The following is a 27549-nucleotide window of genomic DNA, read 5'->3' as shown; positions in this document are numbered from 1 at the left end:
TTAATCAAACGGGTGACTTTACTACTGCTTTAACATCTCTAGATGTTCCCTATAGGAAAGCAAATCCCTATCAGAGAATCAAATCAGAAAATTAGATTAGCATATAGGCCAAGAAATTATCATTTATAAGAGAGATCAGCTCTGGCTGAATCCATATTTCCTTAGTAAAGTTTTCCTTTAAAGCGGAACTTTACCAACAACAAAGTGATAAAAAATAATGGTCTTTAGCAAGGAACGTACATTCCACATTAAAGTGGAGTTCCACCCATAAATGGAACTTCTGCTGATCGGATCCCCCCCCCCCCCTCACATTTGGCACCTTTCAGGGGGGGAGCAGATACCTGTATAATCCAGGTATTTGCTCCCACTTCCGGGCATAGAAGTGATCTACACCATGTCCGGCCCCTCCTCCGTCCCCCCCACTGTCTTCTGAGAGACACACAGGTCCCAGAAGACAGAAGGGACCAGTGAGAACACGCAGCGCGACTCACGCTGCGCAGTAGGGAACCAGGCTGTGAAGCCGCAAGGTTTAGGATTGGAGCGCAACTGAGCATATGCAGAGTGAGACAGTTTTTTTTTGCTGGATTTTAAACTGTATAGACAAGTATTTTTAATATTTTACATAGTTTTACTTGCAAAAGGGGCCAGCCCGAAGTGATCTAGCAGGACTCAATTTTCTGACTAAAGTTCCACTTTAAGGGACCGTTTACAGTCATGTTGTGGTAAAAAAACTTGTGCTGCAATACAATGTGATTGATCATGTGCAGCGTAGTGCTTTGTTATCGAGGCCTATTCATTTTGAATAGGCACCCAATGAAGAAGGAATCCAAAATGTAGAAAAAATGAATGGCACAAAATGCATTGCACCATGACTGGTGCGATACTATGCAATGCGGTAACGCCCATGCTTTACAGTGTGCTACCCTGGGGAGAAAGTGTATAGTTCTATTAGGAAAGCTGCTGAATTAAATTAAACATAGAAAAATCAGTGTACATGGGAAGATAACACAGATCTAGTACTTTTCATTCAGTGTTGTAGTTTAGTTGATGCTGAACTCTGTTGGGTCTCCAGTCAAGGCAAACTGACGTCAAACGCACAGGAGGAGTTACAACTCTTTCTAGTTTTCTCCATGCAGCAAGCAGCATTAGTTTAGTTGTTGAGTGTGTAAGCAGTATTTATTGCCTCCACAGCTTTTGCCTAGGCAACATTCTCTTCATGAGGATGTAAAAAAAATCCAGGGTGTCCTCAGCTAAAAACTGACAAGACAGCTGAGATTTGTAGTTCTGTAAAAAAAAAAGCAACAGATTATATAAGATCCCATGCTTCCTGGCTGATTATCTTATCTTTCCAAATAAAATAGAAAAAGTTCTTCCCTCCTTCGGTTCACAACCAAACTATGCCAAGGAGGCTACACTTCACAATCCAGACGTAGTGTGTCTCAAAATCTGCATGTGCATACATTAGAGCTGCACGATTAATCGTTAAAGAATCGAGATCACGATTCAAGCTCCCTCACGATCTTAAAACAGCATTTTCCCAATTCAGGTCAGAGCCATTCTATGCGCACTGCTGACAGCTGTCAAAACAAAAAAAAAAAACAGGTAGCCTGCCAAGTTTATCACATCTGGAGATAAAGAGAAACATTGTAAAATTTAGTTTAGATCAAAGGGATGAACTTCCGTCTGTAAATGAGGTCAGTTTAACCCCTTAAAGACTAAATCTTTTTCTGACACTTGTTGCTTACAAGTTAAAATCAGTATTTTTTTTCTCGAAAATTACTTAGAACCCCCAAACATTATATACTTTTTTTTAGCAGAGACCCTAGAGCATAAAATAGCCTTTGTTGAAATATTTAATGTCACGCTGTATTTGCGCAGCGGTCTTTCGAACGCAATTTTTTTGGAAAAAATACACTTTAATGAATTTTTTGGTATAATGTGAAAGATGATGTTACGCCACAAAAATAGTGATCTTTATTCTAAGAAAAAAAATTGTGATTCGCATTTTAGCCAGAATCCTGCAGCTCTAGCATAAATTATGTGAGGATTCTAAAATGTAGCCATTATTCTGTTTTGAGGGAAACGGTATGTGCCTTTCACCTTGTACCTGGTGTTTGTAAAGTATATTCTTCTATGGGACAGAAAGGAACCCCTTATTACATATCCCACTCAGCTGTAGCCTGGGCACTTCTTGGACTGTACACAATGGCACTATGAGAAAGCATAAATATATACACTATATAAATATATACACTAAGGCTGAAAAATCGACATGACAAGACTTCACTAAGCCAATCCAACCTTCAGCAGGAAAATATTGTAGGCTATGGTTTTTCAGTAATGTTTCTTCATCTATGTACCTGTCATTGGAATATCCGGAGAATGACCCCTGTCCCCTCATTAGAAACTGAAAAAAAAAAAGAGATCTTACACTTACCGTAAAATTGTTTCATTTTATTTCCCATATGAACCTTCGAGGTTCAAGAGGCCTAAGAGGGTCAAGAGGCCTAAGAGGTCCTAAGAAATCTGTTTCCTGAAATGTCATTGCAAGGCAGGGTAGATGTGGCCTGTAAGGTTTTTAGTCCACAACTTGTACAGAATGCAACATATCTCCTAGTTCTTTAGCATCATGCATCATAAGGAGCAGGATCTATGTGTCACCTTCTACTGTTTTCCGCTATGAGCTCCATTAAAGTCACTATTTTTTAATCACACTCATCAAAGAATACTTGGAAAGATTTAAAATAAATATATTTTATTCTTTGCCAGGAGACTCCATGGAAAAAGGTAAACAGTATATGAACATAGAAAGCATTGTTAAACAATCTCATGTACAAACTGAGCCAGTGAAGAATACATCACAGACTTGCTAAAATATTGTCCCCCCGCCCTCCCGAAATTTCTACTAGTGCTTTAAATGAGACCTATGAACACTTTTTTTTTTCTCAAATGTGTTAACGTCTACTGTGGCATCACTGTTGCTGTGATCCAAACATCGAAAAAAAAAAAAAAAAGTTGGGCTTTTAGTGTTTTGAAGTGTGGGGCTGAAGCAATATACTATAGCCATATTATGCCAGTTAAATGGGACAGCCACTGTAATGTATGTTCCATCTCCCTTGTACCTGGAAACAATGTACAGCTCAGTCCTTATGGAAATTCCTCACATACGTTCATACAATGTAGCAGCTTTATAGCTGTGTACTGAGAAAGTACTGCAAGTTACACCATGTCCTGCCATCAAAATACACACTAATCATGTTCTTGAGTTTTGCAGACTTCTATTAAGTAGAGCTGAGCTCTTAGGCACAGAAGAGATGTATCCTGGTAAATCATAAGGGGAACGTTTTATGATAAACCCACTCATAAGTAGTGAATCACACACAAACATTTCTCCGATGGCTTGTGAACAAGTAAACATGAAAAAAGAAACAGACAAAAAAAACATTGTAACACTGGAAAGTGCCTTTGAGGCTACAATTACTGCAGTAATGCACCTGTAAATATCCGTCAAGACAATCACATCTGTTTGATCCACCTTCATAAAGTGACACTGACAACTCTACAATGAAATGTCTTCTAACTGAACAGGCAGTTACTCTGATACAAAACAGTCTTCAGATAATGTAGTGAACGCTCTTCCATGTAGAGTGAAGTAGAGAAGAAACGCAATACATCGGTGGGCATGTTATGACCTAAATGACAGCGATCCTCACGTGGGTATGTTCAACAATCCATTTTGTTACCTTTAGTCTTGATCATTTCATGTATGCAAGACAGAAGGAAAGCACCAAACATCCAGCAAAGAGCATGGTAAATAGATTATGTACAAAGTCTTCGAAGATCATGCAATCTGATGATCAGAAGAGAAAATAGATTTAACTTTATTTCTTGTTCTGTTAAATGGCTGCTTTAGTGTTTTTCTTTCTTTCATTTTGTCTACTTGTAAGAGTCCAGCGAAGTTAAGAATGTAAACAGCAAAAGTATATAGGTATATATAAATCGGAACCAACTTGGTCTTTTCTTTTTTTAGGGTTCAGAGTCTGCAAATTCAGCAGTGGGGGGAAAGTCTGCTCCTTGCTTGTCATCCCTGTGTGCATATAATGTTGGGAATGTCTGAAGTGGATGGAAGGGTCCTATTGCACCTGTGCACATTTGCTGACCCGCTCCTCATCTGAAGTGGTTGAGATGCTGTGACTGTGCTCTGGTGGACTCTCGCTGGGGCTGCTTGCTGCTGCCTCGTGTCCCTCTGAGTTCTCCAGCATTTCCTGAATAAGAGGTGGCATTGATCCAGGGATCTCCAGCTTCAGTGTGATAACACGTTCTGCACCTGCAGGAGAAGACACCAATTTTATACATGGATCATTAGGATGCATATTCCTTTGTGAATGACCAGGGCATTTCCCTACCTGTAGCAAAGTACGAATTTTGTCCTGACCATTATTTAAAATTTAAACTCTAATGCAAGGGTTCTCAACTAGGGTTCCTCCAGGCCTTACTAAGGGTTCCTTTAGCAATGAGCAATTTCTGCCTCTCAAACAACTTTCCACTGACACCACTGATCTGTTTAGCTATCTGTAAGGGGATAATTCTTCCCAATGACCACAAGTGTAAGTAGCATTCTTCCCACTGACCATCACACTAATGTATCATGAGTTATAGATATAGTAAATTTTAGCAGGGGTTAATATACAAACATTTCAGTGTAAATTAAAAATACAATATATATAATATGAAGCAACATACATAAGATGAGAAAAAATTATAATAAACATTTTAAATAAAATATATGTTTATCTGGAAGGAAACAAAAACCAGAAAGAGAAAGCAAAACTTCATGGGGGTATAAAAAATGAATTACACCTGTGGTTCCTGGCTACCTTTGATTATTTATTCCATATGTGCTTTTTTAGATTAGGTTTTCATTAGATTCTCCTGGATGTCCCATCCATGGTCCCATTTTTCGTTTTCTGTTCCCCCATGAGGTTTTGCTTCCCCTTTCTGTTTTTTGTTTCCCTCTAGATAAACATATATTTTATTTTACATTTATTATATTTTTTTTCTCATTTTCTGTATGTTGCTTCATATTATATATATTGTATTTTTCATTCAAATTGGATTGTTTGTATATATCATTCTTTAAGTCAGAGTGTGTGTTATTCATTTCAGCTGGCCATCTTCAAGCTTGACTCCTGAAGAAGCTATTTCTTGTGAAACGTGTCAATTCGAAACACTTGCCTGTAAAATGGTGTATCATTATGTCATTTGTTTGAACTAATCAGTAATTTTTTTATGATATATTTTTAATAGATGGTGCTACTTTTTAAAGAATTTCAGTAAATATAGTTTTTTATGGAGTTTTTTTGTCTCCTTTCCCATTTTGGCACATTTAAAGTCTCTCATCACTTTGGAAGGTAAAGGGGGTGTACTGCTCCCTATTCTTTTCTGGGGCATAGCCCCCCCCCTCTCACTTTCCCTTTTCCCATTTGTACAGATAGGACTATATGGGATGGTGCCACAATGTGGATTGAATTAGCCTATAGTCCTGCTTGCACACTAAAACTATATATTGGATCCATAATAAATGTTTGCTTTTGGATTTAATACCACTTTAAAGAAGCCCAAAATTTCTTTTAGCATTAATGTTTGAAAAGGGTTTCCTACCTGCCACACACATTTCCCAAACATCTGACACCCCATAAATTATGATTGTAGCCTTGAAGCAAATCTCTGACCTAGCTTTAGGCCCCTTTTACCCATGCGCCTGTCAGTTTTTCAGGTGGCCCTGATTGGACGCTCCATGCACCTCTATGGACCGACGGATATCAGCAGACATGTCACATGCGACATGTCCGCTGACATCCGATCCGCTAAATGCAGACAGATGGAAACCCTATTTTTGATCTGTCTGGCGGATCGGATGAAAACGGAAAGGCAGTCTATTTTCATCCGATCCCCCATAGAGAGCGGGGCTTTGACAGGTTCGTCCCTGCACAGTGAGCAGAGACGGACCTGTCATCCGCCAGCTCAGCGAGGATCAACGGATCGATCCCTGCTGAGAAAGCGGAGTCCGTCAAAACGGACAGATCCGTGTGAAAGGGGCCTTAGGCTCCATTCACATCTAGGCGTATGGGGGCAACAATCGCAGTAAAGTCGCGCAAATAGAATCACGGGTCGCCCGTTGCCCAAGATAAGATCCTGTATTTCTTTTGGGCTTCGCCTGTCCCACGATACTGTTCACGCGTTTTTACCACGATTGTCTCCCCGAAGAATTGCTGGAAAATCGGGCCGTGTTAGGAGTACTATTGAGATCGTCAGGCAACGCACTAGGAACGCATGGGCATCCTGCGATTTTCCGCTATAGCGAATCGCAGGCAGAATCGTGGCGATTACGCTCCCCTCCACCACCACCCCGACGTCATAGTTCCTGGCACAAACACCGAAGTCAAATTATTCACTCAGCAGCTCAGAAAATGCTGCTTCTCCATCACAAAGCACCTACTCTGTGTTTACAATAAAGTTTGGAAGGCTAAAAGGTTGTGAAGCAGGATTTACCCCTTGGTGTGTGTGTGTGTGTGGGGGGGGGGGTTGGGTGAGCTGAGCTGCTGGGAGAAGGGCTTTGATGAGTTCAGTTTTTAAAGTTTTTTGGATGCATCTCTTAGGTCCAGCTCCTCTTCCCCTACTGCCACTTCCTTCATTGCTTTTACCATCAATTTACAGCAATTGCCAGCTGTCAAATCAGTCACTCCTGTGTAAAATAACACTTGCAGATAGTTTCTCTCATAGAATAGAGTAAATAAAATAAATAAATATTTAACATTAGTTAACCCTAATTAACCCCTTCTTCTCCCTATTCCCTTAACTACTATTTCTCTGCTGATTTTTCTTTCCCTTCTGTTTTTTTGCCATTAATATTTTTTTCATTTTCATATGTTTTGTTTGTTACAATTTTCAGTGTCACATAACAAGACAATATCTTTTTTCCATAGAAAATAATATATGGTTTTACAAAACAATAACACCAAGTGCCTATATTTTCAAAAAGAATGTATTACTTTGTTATCTGAAAGTGTATTTTCACTTTTGTGGCCAAATAACAGTTACCGTACATTAAATTTGTTAACTCTTTCTATTAACATAGCATGACTTAGAAATTATTTTACAATTGCTGCTTACCTTTAGTACTTTTTATTTGCTTATAAATCATACTCAGCATTCCCTTTGTATCTAATGTTAGGAGGGGACTGGAGTGCTTGCCATAATTACCCTGCATGTACTGTACTGGCAGATCTAATTATCAGTTGTAAACTAGATTTGAACACTGTCTGTCCTGCATGAAGAACTTTTGGTTCACTTTCAAAAATGCACCAAAGCGACAGAACATAATAGAAGTATATGAGAAAGTGCAGCTAACCTTCACAAAAACCATGGGGATACACCAGGCTGCAACAAAAGCACAGTGGATCAGTGTGAAGCTGCCCCTACTGACTTATGGCAAAAACATCCTCATGCATTACGGTGACCTCTATACATTAACACACAGTGCTACATTCTTTAACCACTTCAGCCCTGGAAAGGTTCCTAATGACCAGGCCATTTTTTGCGATACAATACTGCATTACTTTAACTGACAATTGCGCGGTCGTGCAAAGCTGTACCCAAACCAAATTGTTGTCCTTTTTTCCCACTAATAGAGCTTTCTTTTGTTGGTATTTGATCGCCTCTGTAGTTTTTATTTTTTGCGCTATAAACAAAAAAAACAGCGACAATATTGAAAAAAAAAACAATATTTTTTACTGCTTAGTGTGTATTCAGCTACATACTTTTGGTAAAAAAAATCCCAATTAGCGTATATTGATTGGTTTACGCAAAAGTTATACCGTCTACAAACTATAGGATATCTTTATGCCATTTTTATGCTTACTAGTAATGGTGGCAATCAGCGATTTTTAGCAGGACTAAGTTCCCCTTTTTCGGGACCAGTGACACCAATACAGTGATCAGTGCTAAAAAATGCACTGTCAATGTACAGTTGTGCTCATAAGTTTACATACCCTGGCAGAATTTATGATTTCTTGGCCATTTTTCAGAGAATATGAATGATAACACAAACACTTTTCTTTCACTCATGGTTAGTGTTTGGCTGAAGCCATTTATTATCAATCAAATGTGTTTACACTTTTTAAATCATAATGACAACAGAAACTAGCCAATTGACCCTGATCAAAATTTGACATACCCCAGTTCTTAATACCGTGTATTGAACCCCTTTAACATCAATGACAGCTTGAAGTCTTTTGTGGTATTTGTGGAAGAGGCTCTTTATCTTCTCAGATGGTAAAGCTGCCTCTTGGCAAAAAGCCTCCAGTTCCTCTAAATCCTTGGGCTGTCTTGCATCAACTGCACGTTTGAGATCTCCCCAGAGTGGCTCAATGATATTGAGGTCCAGAGACTGAGATGGCCAATCCAGAACCATCACTTTATTCCGCTGTAGCCAATGACAGGTTGACTTGGCCTTGTGTTTTGGATCATTGTCATGTTGGAATGTCCAAGTACGTCCCATGCGCAGCTTCCGGGCTGATGAATGCAAATGTTCCTCCAGTATACTGCATTCATCTTGCCATAAATTTTGACCAAATTTCCTCTGCGTTTGTAGCTCACGCATCCCCAAAACATCATCGATCCACCTCCGTGTTTCACAGTAGGAATGGTGTACCTTTCATCATAGGCCTTGTTAACTCCTCTCCAAATGTAGCATTTATGGTTGTGGCCAAAAAGCTCAATTCTGGTCTCATCACTCCAAATGACTTTGTGCCAGAAGGTTTGAGGCTTGTCTCTGTGCTGTTTGGCGTATTGTAAGCGGGATACTTTGTGGCATTTGTGTAGTAACGGCTTTCTTCTGGCGACTGGACCATGCAGCCCATCTTTCTTCAAGTGCCTCCTTATTGTGCATCTTGAAACAGCCACACCACGTTTTCAGAGAGTCCTGTATTTCACCTGAAGTTATTTGTGGGTTTTTCTTTGCATCTCGAACAATTTTCCTGGCAGTTGGGGCTGAAATTATAGTTGGTCCACCTGACCGTGGTTTGGTTACAACAGAACCACTCATTTTCCACTTCTTAATTAGAGTTTGGACCCTGCTGATTAGCATTCTCAATTCCTTAGATATCTTTTTGTATCCCTTTCCTGCTTTATACAATTCAACTACCTTTTCCCGCAGATCCTTTGACAATTCTTTTGCTTTCCCCATGACTCAGAATCCAGAAACGTCAGTGCAGCACTGGATGAAAGATGCAAGGGTCTGTCAGGAGTCCAGAAACTTATTGACCTTTTATACACACACACGAATTACAAGCAAACAGATCACAGGTGAGGATGGTTTCCTTTAATAGCCATTCAAACCCCTTTTTGTCAACTTGTGTGCATGTTATCAGGCCAAAATCACCAGGGTATGTAAACTTTTGATCAGGGTCATTTGGGTAGTTTCAGTCATTATGATTTAAAAAGAGTAAACACAATTGATTGAAAATAAATGGCTTCAGTCAAACACTAACCATGAGTGAAAGAAAAATTTTTGCGTTATCATTCATATTCTCTGAAAAATGGCCAAGAAATCATAAATTCTGCTAGGGTATGTAAACTTATGAGCACAACTGTATAAATAACACCGGCAGGGAAGGGGTTAACATCAGGGGCGATCAAAGGGTTAAGTGTGCTCCTAGGGTGTGCTTTCTGTGTGGGGGATGGACTGACTGCAGGAAGAGAGACATCTGTGTTGCTGATTAGCAGGATCACAAGATCGCTCTCTTCCTCTGTGACAGAACAGCGGTCTGCCTTGTTTACATAGGTAGACCGCCGTTCTGCCTCTCCAGCGAATGATCGGCAGGTCCCCGCAGCCATCGGACCCGCTGAATGGCTCCCACTGTGTCCAATCACAGCGGGAGCAGGTCTCCAGCAGCGCACGCACACGCCCTAGACCCAGGATAAGGATTCAACGTACAGGTTTACATACAGTATATGTACGGTGGGCTGCCTGGAAGCGGTCAAAATAATGCTTAATTTTTAAGCTGCTCATTTAATTGCCCTTCCGCCTCTGTCATGCAGATAGCAGGACATACTGAGCGTTGGAAACTCAGGATCAAGCATTTGTCTTCAAGGCTGAGCACATGACGCATGACATGCATGTCAGCTCACTCTCACAGCTTAGCGTGAAAGGGGTGGTGGGGAACGAAGCCAAGTGCTTGACCGCGAGTCCCCAGGACAGCACATCCAGCGCTTGGTACGTTCTGAAATGAAATGAGCAGCTGAAAAGTTAGCAATCTTTTACAAAACAGAGCACTGTATGTTAATGTACCGAGCATGCTGTAATGCCTGGGAAAGTTTTTGGCAACAGTCAGTAAAGATGAACTGACCATTTAAAACTGTCCGTCACCTTTTTTCCTTATTTTCACATCTATTCCAAGTCATGGTAGCTGCTAATAGAGTTCTATATATATTATTGCAAATACAAAAGTAAAAACTATTTAAAAAATATATATATTTTTGGTGTTTTTATTTATTTCATTATATTTTTTATTTTATTTATGCTGTGTTAATGGGCACACAAACATATAGTGAAGGTTCTTAAATTTGATTGCAAAGGTGGGAAAACACTCTGGGTAATGACAAAGTTACCACCATATAAACAGGCCCAGAGTGAAAACTTCCTCTTTGGGAAAAAAAGGTTTGAGAGCTGAAGTGGTTAAAAATTAATTTCTGCACAATGCCTACAGCCACAGAGGTCAGTGAGGGCTTGCTTAAAACCTCATTTACTGCCTGTAAAAAAGTACATAAATACTTAGAATGTCTATAGACTCGCCACAGATTCACTTTAAAGCCTGTATTGGCATTTACAGGAAAATGCCAGCATGTGTAGCTAACTAAGCTTTCTTAATATATGCACCCAAGACAAGGACTATGTCAGCAAGTTTAATTTGTTGGTGCTGAGAGATTTTTTTTGATGATAATGATCAAGTTAGCGAAACATTGATTTTTGTACAAATGAAAATACTCCTAAAAAGTGGCTAAATCCATCACTAGCAAGAAAATAAAGTTGGACTCCAATCAGACGCAGTCAATTTTCGGGTATTTAGAAATAGGGGGTTATTTACGAAAGGCAAATCCACTTTGCACTACAAGTGCACTTGGAAGTGCAGTCGCTGTAGACCTGAGAGGTAGTGAGGAAAAGATGATCCGCACTCCGGTGATTGCTCTTAAAAAGTGTAATATTTATTAACAAGCCACAGTGACCGAACGCAAATGAGAACAATTAACGCATTTCAGCCTATAAGGCCTTATGACTAAGGCCTTATAGGCTGAAACGCGTCAACTGTTCTAATTTGCGTTTGGTCACTGTGGCTTGCCAATAAATATTACACTTTTTAAGAGCAATCATCATAGTGCGGATCATCTTTTCCTCACTTCCCTACTCAGCCAGCGACTGTGGATCGAGCACCCGGGATCTCTGCTTTCTATGTGATGTATGGGTAGTTGCACTGACTTTTTTGTTTATATTCTAGACCTGAGGGGTAGATCTGAAATGAGGGGAAGCTCTGCTGATTTTATCATCCAATCATGTGCAAGCTAAAATGCTGTTTTTTTTGTTTTTCTTGTTTTTTTCAGTGCACTTTCAAGTGCACTTGCAGTGCAAAGTGGATTTGCCTTTCGTAAATAACCCCCATAGTGTCGGAAGTCAGAATACCCCAGCTGACTGGAGATTCCTCCATCCATATTAGAATTAGATACAATTTGAAATCAATTCATGTATGGCTAGCTTTATTTTAATCTGACTATACAAAGATTTAAAGGGCTAACCAGCGTGTATTCTACAGTAGAAAAAAATGCATTCACTTTGGTTAGTAATAAGGTGTACCTGTGTTAACTTCAATTTTGCCATTATCAACAAACAAAAATGTTTTAAAAGTAAACTTTTTAACCTTCTCTGGTTTGAAAATTAACTGGGAAAAATCACAAATCTTGGATAGTTTCCCACCATCTGAGTTGCAGGCCAATTTACCACTTCAACGGGTTAGCACCATAAAATATTTAGGAATACATGTCTCTAGAATACCAGCTGAATATATTCAATTAAACACAGAACCTCTAATATCCCATATAAAATCCAAACTTAAGATTTGGGCTCCTCTCCCAATAGGGGTATGGGGCCGTATAAATCTAATCAAAATGATTCTCTTGCCTAAAATACTATATGTAATATGGCATACTCCGATATACTTACCCCTAAAATACTTCAAAATCAATGAATCCCTCCTTAAACCGTTCGTCTGGGGGTCAAGTAGGCATAAATTGGCATGGCAGACACTCAAAAACCCTACAGATCTTGGAGGTACTGCATTACCTGACTTTAACCTGTATTATGTAGCGTCACAGATGTCCCAACTTTATCATATTGACAAGACAGACAGAGATAGGTTTCTTCAACTACTCTGTCCCAAACAAGCTAGACGAACTAATGATTCAATTTATGCGATAGTGGTAGACTCCAGTAGTACAGAACCGCACAGCCACACTAAAACTCTATTATACCATTATAGCAAAATATGGGATATAGCTTCGAAGAAACTGGGGATCCCTCAATACAATGATTATACCACACTATGGCTTAATAAGAATTTACCGGAGCTCATGCAGCTACCAGATGTGGATCTGTGGACCACCCGTGGTGTCCTATACTTCCATCACCTTATTACAAATGGTATTCTTAAATCCTTCGAGAATCTTGCAGAAGAATTCTCACTCCCTGTTCACATGCTGTACAGATATCTACAAGTCAAACACGCGGTTCAAAAGCAATTCCCAGTCTCCCTCCCTCAGCCCGCTCCTAATGCCCTTATGGCAATAGTAAAGGATACAGACCCCCGAAAATTAGTTTCAGCATTCTACAATATCCTTCTTACCCCCACAGCTTCTAAACTCGCATACGGACTCAAGCCCCGCTGGGAAAGTATGATAGGGTCTTTGGAGGATGAGGAATGGGAGGAGGGCATGGAATCCTCCAGGGCTGCTTCATCCAAACTATCTGATAGATTTATACAAATTTTTGTACTTCATCAGGCATACCTCACCCCACTAAGAGTGGCTAGATACAGAGGTTCCCAATCTGTTCTATGCCCAATGTGTAGGAAAGAGACGGGCACATTTATTCACTTATTGTGGTCGTGCCCCCAAATACAGGGACTATGGGCGCAGGTGGTGACGTTCCTACATGACAATATGGGATCTCCAGTAACACTAGACCCCAAACTGTGTCTCCTTGGGATACTACCTTACTCTATTGACAAATACACTAAAACGTTTTTGCATGAAACTTTGTTTTCAGTGAGAAAAGTGATAGCCAGAAAGTGGATGAGAACCTTGCCCCCGAGATTTTCTGAGTGGAAGGCGGAAATAAATAATACACTACCATACAAAAAATTCATATATCAACAGAGGATGTCCCATGAAATATAACAAAATTTGGGATAGATGGCTACAAGACTCGGATACCTGCTCATAATACAACCTATGCATTGCAAAATAGATAGAATTAAAGGTATAGATGGCCGATATTACAGGACATATGCACAAAACACATGGTCACACAACTGTATAAATCTTTATTCAGTATTTGTAAAGTGTACGCTCCAGCAAATATATGCTAGAAATTCAATTGTTAATTGCATATACTCAGATTGTATACTATACCCGGAACAGTATGTCATAACATGTATGCACCATGGACAAATCAATAAACATCTTTTTTGTTAAAAAGTAAACTTTTTAAACTCCTTCAGTAAAATCATTCTCAAGGTCATCGGCTATACTTTACCTTTTGCACTGATGCTGCGAAGATCTGTGATCTTCATTAAAATCTTTGGAAACATATGGGGCTTGTTGGGTCTTCTCTTCCTGATATAAATTTTCAGTGCTTCCAGTAATGGCTCTTGAAGCTTATCTACTTTAGCTGGCTCTTCAAGGTCCTGACGGTCTAGATTAGTAACAGAAAAAGTGACATGTTTCAAGTCAAATATCTTGGTGAATTATTAGCACTTAACATTTCTTGACATTCGGGTCAGGCTCAGGTTAGCCGGTAGATGGCAGCAGTCTGCAAGCTCCAACGCCAAAGCCTGGCCATCTGGCTGAACGAATTGTGTTGCATTAGGAGAGAGAGCTATATTTGGCCTGCTGACATCTGAGTGCCTTTCAGGTCTAATTCTTTATAAAAATATTGCTTGGATCCCTGTTACTACATATACTTCTTCACTTCAGCATGTACTATTCTCCCTTGATAGAGCTTATCTGTACTGAAACAGTTTCTATATATTACATATGGGGTTCTCAAGGTTGTAAGAGCTTTAATACATTACGTGCAGCCAACCATTTCCAGCACAAGTGGCACAGTGAACAAGCACTGATTGCCTTTCATTCTTGAGTCAGAACATAGTGCTTGGGTGAATTTTTGCTTTCTTTAACTTGTACAGGAACTGCTGGTAAATAAAGTACTTGTAAGGTTTACCGTGCAGTTTTATGCTAGTTTGGATCATAAACATAGATATAACATTTTCAATATATTTTCGCAGTGAACGCGCAGTATTATGCGCGCTCAGATCTAAACATAGATATAACATTTTCAATAAGCCAGTCAGGGACCAATCAGATTTCAGTTTACTGCTGTCACATGAATGATTTTCTCTGATAAGTCATTGTGGATTATTGCATTCTGCGTATCATCCCTCTCGTCCTTATTAAACCTGTATGCATGTGGTGTGCTGGTTGTGTCTGGAAGCTCTGAGTATGGGGTCACATTGGCTGCATGCTCACATGCGAAATATAGCAATTAGACAGACGTTTATTTAGGTCACTTCAGAGCACATATTTTAGTGTTCTGTAATTTTGTGGGCTTTAATTCAAGCTTTACAGCCGCAAGTTTCTATCTTCTGTCTTTATGCAAAGCATGTCAAACTCAAATGAAAGCTTGTGCTGAGTTGAGTAGGAAGGTCCACAAGGGACAGTATTAGCTTTACTGTGAGCCATACTTAAAAATACAATGTGACTTAATACGTTAATTCATTCTACAAAGGGAAAATCCCCTTTTGCATTAGCTTAGAGAGATATTAGATGTCAGTAAGGTGCGCCATAATAAAATAAAAGCATAAGACCACAGGCCACGTGCTTTTATGCAGGTCACAGAACTCTGAACTGACTTCTTGCATCCCAATAAACTGGTGTAGGAAGCAGATTCCAGATCTGTTCAGCTGCAGATTGATGGATGCAGGCTGTGACAGACAGACATACTGTATGTCGCGAATGACTATGAGTGATCCTCATACACAATGACAGATAAAGATTGAATAGTACAACATGCCTGGGTAATTTCTTAGATAAAGTTAGCTTCTGTCTGTGGAACAAGCAAGGCCCACCTTGGAAAGCTAGGCCCATTGCAAACCTATGGACAAAAATGGCTAGCACTTTAAAAGGGGTGGTGTTTACATGAAAAGTGGCTTCAACAAAACCGATTATGAAAGAATTACCAGGTAAGCCACTTATGACCTCTTCTGTTGAAAAATACCAGTTTCCTGTCTAACAAGATGATGCTTTGCATGCAATGATTTGAGTCTCTGACCAAATGCAAGTGTAGATATACAGAATCTGACTTTAATATGCAGCATGCTTAAAGCGGACCTTCAGTAATTTTTCAACTTTTCATCTAGCAAATCTTCTGCCCTTTTAACTTTGGATAGTAAATATCTTATACATCCGACTTCCTGTTTCTTGCCTGGTCATTAGCCTAGGCTTATGATATCATGCACAACTCTCTCTCTAACTCTCATGAAAGTTTGCCAGGAACGGAGGGGGGTGAGTCATAAGAGGGCCAATGAGAGCTGCAGGGTTGTAGAACTGGAGGTGTGCCTCTGTGTAAATCCAGGAAGTGAACAGGAAGCAGCTTCAGCTGTCCACAGTAAAATGGTTACAGCCAGACTCAGTGGAGGGAGATTTCTGCAGCATATTCAGCAAGTACAGAATCACAGTATATATAAAATAATATACAAAGTGGTTGGAGGGAAGCTTCAGAATGGCAAAGATGTTTTTTTTATTCCAAATTATGTGAGCAGACTGCAGTTCCTCTTTAACCACCTCAATACCGGGCACTTTCACCCCCTTCCTGCCCAAGCCATTTTTCAGCTTTCAGCACTGTCGCAGTTTGAATGACAATTCCGCGGTCATGTTACACTGCACCCTAATGAAATTTTTATCATTTTTCCCCCACAAATAGAGCTTTCTTTTGGTGGTATTTGATCACCTCGGTTTTTATTTATTGCGCTATAAACAAAAGAAGAGGGACAAGTTTAAAAAAACATAATATTTTTTACTTTTTGCTATAATAAATATAATAAATATCCATTTAAAAAAAAAAAAAAAAACAATTTTTTTCCTCAGTTTAGGCTGATATGTATTCTTCTACATATTTTTGGTAAAAAAAAAAATCGCAATAAGCGTATATTGATTGGTTTGCACAAAAGTTATAGCGTCTCCAAGGGGATAGATTTATAGCATTTTTATTATTATTTTTTTATTAGTAATGGCGATCTGCGATTTTTATTGTGACTGCGATATTGCGGCGGACATATCGGACACTTTTGACACATTTTTGAGACCATTCACATTTATACAGCGATCCGTGCTATAAAAATGCATTGATTACTGTGTAAATGTGACTGGCAGGAAGGGGTTAACACTAGGGGGTGATCGAGGGGTTAATGTGTGTCCTAGGGAGGTGATTCTAACTGGGGGGATGAGGACTGACTGGGGGAGGTGAACGATCGGTGTCCCTATGTACAAGGGACACACATCGGTCTCCTCTCCTCTCTGACAGGATGTGGATCTGTGTGTTTACATACACAGATCCACGGTCCTGCTCGGTTGCTGGGCAATCGCGGGTGCCCGGCGGACAATGCAGCCGCCGGGCGAGCGCATCGGGTCCCCAGTGACGCGGCGGGCGCGTGTGCCGCCGGAGCTCGCGTGCCCCCTAGTGGCTCGGGAAGGCGGTCACGCCATATGACGTCCGCCCAGAACAAGAGCTGCCTCGTCCCGCAGTCATATGACAGTGGGCGGGCAGCTAGTGGTTAATCTGTGTCTGACACTGCAGTACAAAAGCCAAGTCAGACAACAAGCATTTTTTATAGGAGGCCTGGCAGAGCCCATATTTCTTTTGTGACAGGAATATTTAAAGCTGAATTCCAGGAACTCAGCTCCTTTGTAAAAAGTGAAGGCACACTATGAGTTAAGTCCAAGGAGCTGCATTACATCCCCAGGGCTTATCTCTATTATGTAGATCTGAGAGTTTTATTGCACTCCTGGAAGACAGCTATGGCTGTATTTCTGGAAGCCCTGCACTGATGCTTCAGCCCTAAGCATCTTCAACATTAGAGTGCAGCTGCTGTGTCTGTCTCTCCGCTCCACTTGCCCAATCAAAAAGCCATCATTCACAAAATACAAAGGTTTCTCTGAATGGCCAGCAGAGGGCAGGGGCTGGCATAGCTGCTCTGTGTGCCTCTCTCTCCTCTATCACAACACCAATCCGCAGAACCATAAACCTGTCAGATATAAATAATAGAGATAAGTTCAGGAGATGTTATACACTTCCTTGAACTTAACTGATAGTGTGCCTGCACTATTTACAAAGTGGCTGAATTCCTGGAATTCAGCTTTAAATTACTCAGGATAATTAGAAAAAAACACATTTTGACATTGGACTGTGTATTTAATGCTGATATGCATAGCACTCCAAACAGTAAATGTATTAGGAAATAATAATAATAAAAAAAAAAAACATATGTAATACAAGATCTGGGAATTTGATGCCTACAGCTTGTTCTTCCTAAAAGCAGTAAAAAAGAAGCAAAAGCTTAAAAGATCAGGATTGGCTTTTCTCTACTTTGCGGTGGAGCTTTACAATAGTCTGATGCAGGGCTCAATGTTTCTGTCACATGCCTCATATTGCACAAAAAAACACAATAATGAAGTCCATTCTAGCTGAGTAAGAAGGTAGATCCAGGGTTGCCAACTGTCAGTAATTTTACAAACAGTTTGTAAAATCCATAATTTTTGCATTTGTCTAGTCCGCATGAACATTCATGGACAAATGAAAAAATGACGAATTTTACAAACGGTAAACAGGTAAAGTACACATATGTCAGCTGTTTTATCTAACAAAGGATGTGCCATTTTGTCCAGTCAGTCCTAACATTTACACAGCCCTGCCATACAGCATAGCCATATTGGTGATCTCACTGTTTTCCACCCTAGATACAAATGCAGCTTGGTCACCTCCCTGCCCCCAGTCTGTGAATAAACAATAGAAGACAGCAATAAACTGATAAAGTAATCTTTTTCCTTCTGTTAGCATGTTCCCTGCCAACACATAACAGCAGCATGACTGGGTTAGACTTGCCATAGACAGAGCAATTTTTTTTTCCTGCAACCACAGGTTGCATCCCTTCTGCGAAGCCGTTAGCAATATTCGCAAGTAAAATCCAACAGGTTGGTTGTACCCAAGTTGATCAATCGATCAACTTGTGTACATTCAGCCTGCCCATACATGGTTCAAATCTCGGCCGTTCCATGCTGCACTGGCTGAGATGTAAACCATCTATAGATGGCTTTATTGCACTGATCCTGCCAATACCCATATGAGTTCTACAGTACAAGGTAAAATAAGAATTTTAAGTCAATTTTGCCTGGATTGGCTGTTACTGAATAGCATAATGGTGCCTCATTCAGTTAAAATTCTAAAGGTAGTCATGGGCCACCAGGAAGGAGTAAGAAGGCCACTTGAAGAAAAGCATTGATCTAATGTTCCTGAATTGGTATAATATTAATCTCTTCTGTTCCTGATGTAGTCATTACAAGTGTATCCACCACTATGTTGGTTCCATTGAACACTATAGAACAAATGGTAAACAAACTTGAAAGCACAAAAGGAAGGTAAAAAAAAATATGTAACAGGATAACAATGATTGACGCAAAATACTGGTGCTAAGTGAAAGCCTGGAAATCATAATGTGAAAAAAGGCAGTCCGAAAAGATAAAAATCCAAGCCTGTGGAGATAAAGAGTGCTCACTGTAGAGGCAGCTCAATATGGGAGCAAGAAGCAACTCTGGAAGACAAGCAAGGGAAAGAACACAAGTGCCTATTAAGTGCAGCATGAAGAACGTTTAATGTAGATAAAAAATGAGTATTACTCATAAGAGTTAAAATAACACAGGCATGTAGCACTGTAGCTAAGGTCCTAGACATCACAGTCCTGGGGGTGCCGATAGATGAAACGGCTGTATCCGCGTGTTTGGCCTGAAGAAGGAGCACATGCTCCGCAAACACGTCACCATTTCCCATATAAAACATCCCGGAAGTGACATCAGGGAGGACTGACAGTGCGTTCCACGGACCCAGGAAGCACTGGAATCCACCGAGACTCCCCGAACATGCGGATACAGCCGTTCCATCCGTCGGGCACCCCCAGGACTGTGATGTCTAGGACCTTAGCTGCAGTGCTTCATGCTTGTGTTATTTTAACTCTTGTGACTAATATTTGTTTTTATCTACATTAAATGTTCTTCGTGCTGCACTTAGAAGACACTTGTGTTCTCTCCTTTGCAAAAATATATGTAATAAAAGGTTGATGGTTGATATACCTAAGCCAATGAATCAATGTCATCTGAAGTTTGACAGCAGATTTCAGACATTAAAACACATAGAATACAAAAATAGTTTTGATTCTTAAACTGGAGCAGCACATGGGAGAGGTCTGATTACTGGTAAGTGGCTCACCTTCACAAATTAAGCAGATGGCACTGAGCAGGCCAGTTTCTGTGTCATCCATATCCAAAGGTAGGAGCTGGTTGGCAAACGTGAACACAAGGTCGGTGAGTGGACCAAACCCAGCATTGTGCATCTGAGTTCGGTTGAGTGTAAGGCCATCTGAGAAAGTCATTGTGTCCTGCTCTGGAGTATATCTTGTGCAAATTCGGAGAATCTATACAGAGACACAAAACAAGAGCAGATATAAGAAACTGTGATAATATGGTTGTACTCACATGGCAGCAGGTGGGGCTGGAAGCAAACAATCTGGGTAGCTCTCATAACCATGACAGAAAAAGTTAAATATAATGCTATAAATTATTTCTGTAAAGGTTGTTGAAAATCGAAGCTCATTGAACATGCAGAGCTGTTGGCATACTGACAGTTCTGCTGTTGTCTTGTGGTTCAAAGTCATCTAGTACTGGGTGAAGAGAGAAGATTTGATGGACCACTTGGCCTTTTCTGCCATCAGTCCTCTATGTTTTAAAGTGGTTGTAAAGGTAACTATTGACAAAAGCATTTTTGAAGAGATGTTAGCATACATTTTAAAAATGCTTGCTTAGATTTAAAAAAAAAACAAAAAACTTGCCTGTAGCTCTTTATTATTCTGTTAATATGCAGATCACAGGCCTGCAGGTGGGAGGTTACAGATGTCATTGCAGGAAATTATGTAATGCAGCTGGGTGCCAGCATTTCCAAGGTGATGAAACGCAATCATACCCGGTGGCATTGTGTCACTTCCCCCTTTCCCCAGCAAAGTCCAGTGATGCTGCTGGCAATCAATGAAGGAGGGATGGCCAAGGGGCGCAACCTGACAATGGAAGGTACAAGCATGCTGTGCAAGTGAAAAGTGTGCTTTTATTTAAATACATGATGACACAGGATGTAAACTGACCATGCTAGCATTGATTGGTTTCCATACTGGCGGGGTCAGTTTGCTAATAGAATGACAGGAAGCGGCAGGATCAACCAGGTAATCAAGAATCCTTGCTCGCACAATTAACATTCTGTTATTATTAAACAAATAGCAATACCTTAAAGTAGAACTACAGGCAAAACTTTTTTTAAAATTCTGGATAGAGTAAGAGAGGGTTATAACCCCTGTCAGATTTTTTTTCACCATCTTTGTCCTGTTGCAGAGAATTCCCTTCACTTCCTGTTCCATAGCCAAACAGGAAGTGAAAAAAAAAATTCCTGTAAATTAAGGGAATTCCTTGGGGACCCCCAGGTCACCAGAACTAGTGTTCCCATTGGAAGATTTCCCCTCTATAACTTTTTGGGGACAACCCAAAATTTGGGGACTTTCACTTTCAATGATAATGCTACACAGGACAAATAGAGGGGATGAATCTCCCTAACTGGGGCACAGTCAGCAATAAAAACTGGCAGGTGTTGTAATCCCTCTCCACTCTATCCAAAATGAAAAAAAAAGTTTTGCCTTTACTTATACTTTACTGAGACAGATCCATGATTTGTTTTATTTTAAGGTTTACAATGCACATCTGATTGTGCAAGTCTGACAGTCCTCTGACATGTATATCTAGCCTCAGAATATCACTGCATTCCAACAAAGGCCCCACAAATAATAACGTTGATAAAATACCCTTTTACATTTCCTATACTTGAAGAAAAATTTAACATCAAGTAAAGTCATTACGAACTACCAGGGTGCCCAAAATGTCACTGGCGCTCCAGGGGTGATGTTAGGAACTAAGAAGATATTGAATAGATCATAGTTGTATCATATGAACACAGAGAGTCAGTAATACCAGCTCCAAATAGTTCCATAACGTTTAGAAAGTCACATGCTGATAGAAGATGTAAATGCTTCAAGGAAAATAGAAAATAGCATGGAAGGAGATGTGGTCTGGCTTATACTGAATGCAGCCCTAGAAGGTATGTATAATGTGCTCTGCGTCTTAGTTGTCAATGCAATATCACACTGTGCGACTATAGATAGCAGATGAGTGACTGTTAAAAAACAGAGGACTATGGCACATATATACAATTCAATATCCTTGTTACATAGACAATACAAGAGGATAGCTTAAATGCTGCAGTCAGAGACTGCAGTCAACTGCTATAAGCTCATGATTTGATTGCTGCCGCCACTAACTACACAAAACTGTTTTTTAATCAAGACTTTAAAGTAGAACTATAGTCAAAACTTATTTTTTTTTTCATTTTGGATATAGTAAAAGGGGGGGGGGGTTATTTTTGCCCAATGGGGAGATGTACCTTCACTTCCTGTCCCATAGTCAAAACAGGAAGTGAGAGGAAATCCCTGCAATTTAGGGGAATCTCTTTCCCCTCTATTACTATTCTGGGGACAACCCAAAATGTGGGATTTTCTTTTACTTTCACAGGTAAACAGGTAGAAGGCACAGACAGCTATAAAAACTGACAGGTGCCCTAATCCCTCTCCCCTCTATTTAAAACTAGAAAAAACAAAGAACAAAACAAAACTGAAACTCCACTTGTTCGCACACCCCCTCCACATTTGGAACTTTTTGGGGGAATGGGGAGCAGGTACCCGCTCCCACTTCTGGGTAAGATTGATGCGTCGATCTCAGAGTATTTCCGTTCGCTTCTTCTTCCCCCGCTGCCTTCTGAGACACACACAGGTCCCAGAAGAAGGCGGGACCATTTAGAAAGCACAGCCGGATTCCCTTAGTGAAGATGGTGGCGACTGCACCCAAAGCCGATTGACAAATCGTCAGATCCCTGGACAGGTAAGTGTCCTTATCTTAAAAGTCAGCAGCTACAGTATTTGTAGCTGCTGACTTTTTTTCTTTTTTTTACCCAGACTGAAGCTTCTCTTTAAGTAACAACACCCATCCCTCTTGTATTTAGACAATATCTGCTCATCCTGAAGTTTACACGAAAAATGTTTACATACATTTTTCATCTTTTTTCTTGGAATCTCAGGAGATGCTAGTATCCAAGCTAGCTGGTCTTCTAAACCCAACATCCAGAAGGCCGCTTCATTCATTCATAGTGTTCTGTGAATGTGAAAACTACAAGTACTGACAACCTTTTGGCTGTCGACTTGTAGTTCTCAAAGAACCACCAGGGCGCGGTTTAGCGTTCTAGTAGTTTATTGAGTCTTTCTGTCAGATTGTAACTGCCTGCCTGTATTGGAGGTATGGGCAGACAGCTACACAGACAGTCTGCAGAACAGTGGCATTATACCCAAGACATGTTGATCATGGGTACACTGTTTTACAGGCTTCTAACAAAAAAAACATAATAAATGCATATTTTTTTACCTGCAAAAAAATATGCATTTATTATGTTTTTTTGTAAAGCCGAACTTATCCTTTAAGCAGGACTTGTACAGTACACATTATAACAATATATGTTCGGCATATGATCCTTGTAATTTTTTTATTTCCTTAGGAGAAATCATCATATGATAGGAATGAGTGCCCAATAACGATATACCATTGCTACATGTTCTTTTTTTAAAAGGTATTACCTCTGCCGATAGATTTCGGAGAGGTGGGACAAAGTCTTCTAGATATTTTTGCATAAGTATTTGCAGTTTGCTGAGTAGTTCAGGCTTATTGACACCTTTCCAAATACTGTACCATAGCCTGATTGTGTCACATCACATAACAGGCTACGATCACTGATGTTCTGCCCTGTCTTCATTCATCAGTACTGATGGACCACTGGTAATAACAGTAACACTGCATAAAAAAGGTGGCAAGCAAGAAGGTCACATCACTAAATAATGTAAGGTGTATTGCTACACATCTTCATCTGCTGGCACAGCACAAAGAAAAGGAAAGGGCAGCGCCTTTACACATGGCAGAGGCCAGCATTATAGAAGCAGTGTGTTTATGCAGTGCTGCCATCCCATTTACTGTATGTGAACATTAACAATCAATAAAGCCTGCTTTTCAGAGCTCTTTTAGTCATCTTCAAAGCACATATTCTAAATTATTATTGTAAAGTTTGCTCGAAAGTAATCTTGACATGATCTTTGTGTTTTTACGTCTGCTGTCCTTATCATGTTAGTATCCCATATATACAGATCTGTAGATTTTCCATTTAGAGGCTATTGGCATATCGAGTAAGGCTGCCAGCCTTTCTGATAACTGCTGAGATAAAATATATTACAGGATAGGTCACTTGGAGAGTGTATTGTTTTAAACGATGTGAACAGCCTTGGTGATAAAGGAGGACAGTGCGGGACTTATAAGAAGGAAGCATAGAAATAAGCTTCATAGAACAATAATACATATTGATAATATAAGTACCTTAAAGTGTTACTAAACCCAGGACCCTGCATTCATTATATCTGGTCTCCCATAGTACACAAAACATGGAAATGCAATAGTTTTAGTAAATATAAATGTCTAAATGTTTTTTTTCATCAGCAGTTAGAGCAGTCTTGCGACTTTTATCAGTGTCTGGTTAAAGCTTGTAGGAGGAGTTTTTATTATCCCGATTGTCCTATGAGATCAAGATAAAAAGATCAAGAGAGAGAGAGAGATAAAGATAAAAAAACTCTCTAGCAATAGACACCAAACTGAGCATGTGCAGCTTGTCCTCTGGCCTCTGTTCTATCAGCAGATGGATTGGGGACAGTAAAAGAAAGGGAGGATCAGAGAAGACAGGATCAAACAGCCTTTTTACACAGTGCAGAGGATTATCCCCTTAGGTTCCACAGTGAGTATAACCAGCATGCTTTACTACAGAATAATTTTAATGTTGTGGGTTTAGTAACACTTTAAGCTTATGAAAATCTATGGTTCTATAGATTGCCTTTTAAGCTACAGTAACCTTGTTCTACAACATTTTTTATTGGGTTTCTCAAAATTGTATAACAAGGGGTACGGAAGATTGTACATAGATAAGCACATTGATAATTATATAGAAACGAAGGCACAGCAGATGGGGCCAATAGGAAATAACTAGCCCGTTGGAACACAAGAAAAGGTTTACAAGATTTCTTCACAAATCGAAAATAGGTTCAAATAATATACAAATCTAGTAATATTATGTCACACAAGGCAAATTAGTGGAGAAATGTATTGCCAATGGGAATGTATGACTCAAAGAAAGTGGGGAAGGGGAAAAGAGCCCCAACTCCCAGGGCAGGGTGGGGGGGGGGGGGAAGGGGTAAAGGAGGGCTACCTAACCTACCGGTTTAAGTGGCCTAAGGGGAGGGAAGAACCAGGGGGAAGAACAAAAGTAACCTTGAAGACGAAGAAGAAAGCAAAGGTCACAAGGTTGCTTTTTGGCACCAACAATAAGCAACTTTTTCTATCACATGATGATATCATCGTGGAAACCTTCCTGGTCAGTTCCATAGAGCTGACTCTATTCTGAAATGCCTTAATCTGGCCATTCAGTATCTTCACTTTATTTTAATATAGGTTAAAATCACACTTACAGTGTTCCAGAGAATATGCGCCTTTACAAATTGCATCTAACAGGGCAGTCAGCTTGCTCTAGGAACTTGCTTGGCTACCATGACCTCGCGTGCGCCCCCACCAATTGCTGGATGTGACGTCACTGAGGAACCAGAATCTACGTTGACACGTTTCACAACTCCCAAAGGGCGTTATCATAGATTCCAGTTCCTTAGTAATGTTCCATCCGGCAATCGGTGGAATGCACGCGAGGTCATGGCAACAAAGTGGGTTCCTGGAGCGAGCCGTCTTGCCCTGTTAGATACAATTTGTAAAGGCGCATATTCTCTGGAACACTGTAAGTGTGATTTTAACCTTTTTTAAAATAAACAGAATGTACTATACTATACAAATTCTCTCCTTCCATGTATGAGTGGTGACAATATAGACCAGTGTTTCTGAACTCCAGTCCTCAAGGCGCCCCAACAGGTCATGTTTTCAGGCTTTCCATTATTTTGTTAAAAAAAAAGAAAGAAAGAGAAAACCTGCGCTATCAAGCAAAAATTAATATAACTGCAGCTGCAACAAAACCACAAATATCAATGAGGTGAAAAATTACATACAAAGAAAAAATTGTGCGCTTGCATTAGATATTTAAATATATATTACTACATGATTATCATAAGTAGATAAACAAATAAATAAAAAAATAAATAAAAAACACCATCAAAGTTAATTGTGAGTGAATTAGAAAGTCGCTATGCTACAGAGCAAACAGCGACATGTAAGTCAAATACTAATATTGACCATTGCATACATATAAACCAACAATAAAGTTATAAACTGGTGTGCAAAAAAGAAAAAACAAAAAAACAAAGGTTATTCCACCCAAGTGCAAAGTTATAAGTGAAAAAGTTCAAAATTGCATCCTGAGTCGCAGGAAAAACGCATATCCAAAGTTCATGAATTGCATTCCTTAGTGTGTATAAAGGAATAAGGGGACGTGAAGGGACCTTCAACCACCAGTGGATCCGAAGGTTGATAATAGATGTATCCTTACCAGACACGTTGGACCTCCTTTATAGCAAAGTCTCTATGGAATAGAAAGGAAGTGATGTCAGGTCCAGACAGGAAGTTCCGGGTGAGAGGTGAGTCAGGAGGAAGTAGAGAGGTGACATCGCTGGAAGTGGCAGTAGAGGAGTCCAAACGAGGGAGTGTTTACATCAATGCGGAAGTGTCGGAACCATCTCCAGCTGTGTGGTGAGCTGTCATCTACTGTCCCTGCAGAGGGCTAAATCTGCATGCTTCTAAGACCTTGCTATAAAGGAGGTCCAACGTGTCTGGTAAGGATACATCTATTATCAACCTTCGAATCCACTGGTGGTTGGAGGTCCCTTCACGTCCCCTTATTCCTTTATACACACTAAGGAATGCAATTCATGAACTTTGGATATGCGTTTTTCCTGCGACTCAGGATGCAATTTTGAACTTTTTCACTTATGACTTTGCACTTGGGTGGAATAACCTTTGTTTTTTTGTTTTTTCTTTTTTGCACACCAGTTTATAACTTTATTGTTGGTTTATATGTATGCAATGGTCAATATTAGAATTTGACTTACATGTCGCTGTTTGCTCTGTAGCATAGCGACTTTCTAATTCACTCACAATTAACTTTGATGGTGTTTTTTATTTATTTTTTTATTTATTTGTTTATCTACTTATGATAATCATGTAGTAATATAGATTTAAATATCTAATGCAAGCGCACAATTTTTTCTTTGTATATATTTCCATTATTTTGCACAGGTGATTTGATCAGTTTCACTACCTTAGTAATTATCACAGCTGTTTCATCTGATGGAAATCCTGAAAACATGACCTGTTGGGGCGCCCTGAGGACTGGAGTTGAGAAACACTGATATAGACCATAGACATCCATTGCCCACATAGGAATATTTCGGGGGGGGGGGGGGGGACCTGTTACATCTCCCCGCTCACCATTCTTAAGTGCAATAGACCCACATGCAGTATTGCTAAGGGGTCCATACCATCTGGTGAGTAGAGGCACAAAGAGGGTTGTGTGGAGCCCATATCACCGTTTGATCGTTTGGAACACTGCAGCACTTTAGAGTTTCTATTTTTTGCACACCAGCACTTTGGAAGAAAATACTACTTCGATTTTTCTTTGGGACTATCAAATATAGATTTTTAGGGACTTTATAATTACATTTTTTTTTTTGGAATACATGATTATCATTTATGCACAGTTGTGGCACTGAAGTTAATTGTGTA

General features: G+C 39.9%; 1 protein-coding gene across 10 annotated transcripts in view; it reads right to left on the bottom strand.

Moving 5' to 3' along the window:
- Positions 1–3325: 3325 nt before the first annotated feature.
- Positions 3326–27549, bottom strand: part of RARB (retinoic acid receptor beta) — a 1235115-nt gene continuing 1210891 nt past the window's right edge. For all 10 annotated transcript variants that reach the window (XM_073630253.1, XM_073630251.1, XM_073630250.1 and 7 more), the window contains 3 exons: positions 19865–20069; positions 13865–14023; positions 3326–4327 (listed from right to left, as the gene is read on the bottom strand). In XM_073630253.1, coding sequence (XP_073486354.1) covers positions 4134–4327; positions 13865–14023; positions 19865–20069 — 558 coding nt within the window. In that variant the 3' untranslated portion in view covers positions 3326–4133. The remainder of the gene's footprint in view (positions 4328–13864; positions 14024–19864; positions 20070–27549) is intronic.

The sequence above is a fragment of the Aquarana catesbeiana genome, linkage group LG05 (genome assembly GCF_042186555.1).
Source record: "Aquarana catesbeiana isolate 2022-GZ linkage group LG05, ASM4218655v1, whole genome shotgun sequence".
NCBI lineage: Eukaryota > Metazoa > Chordata > Amphibia > Anura > Ranidae > Aquarana > Aquarana catesbeiana.
Note: the sequence above shows the minus strand (reverse complement) of the source record. Positions and strands in the feature narration are given on the sequence as shown.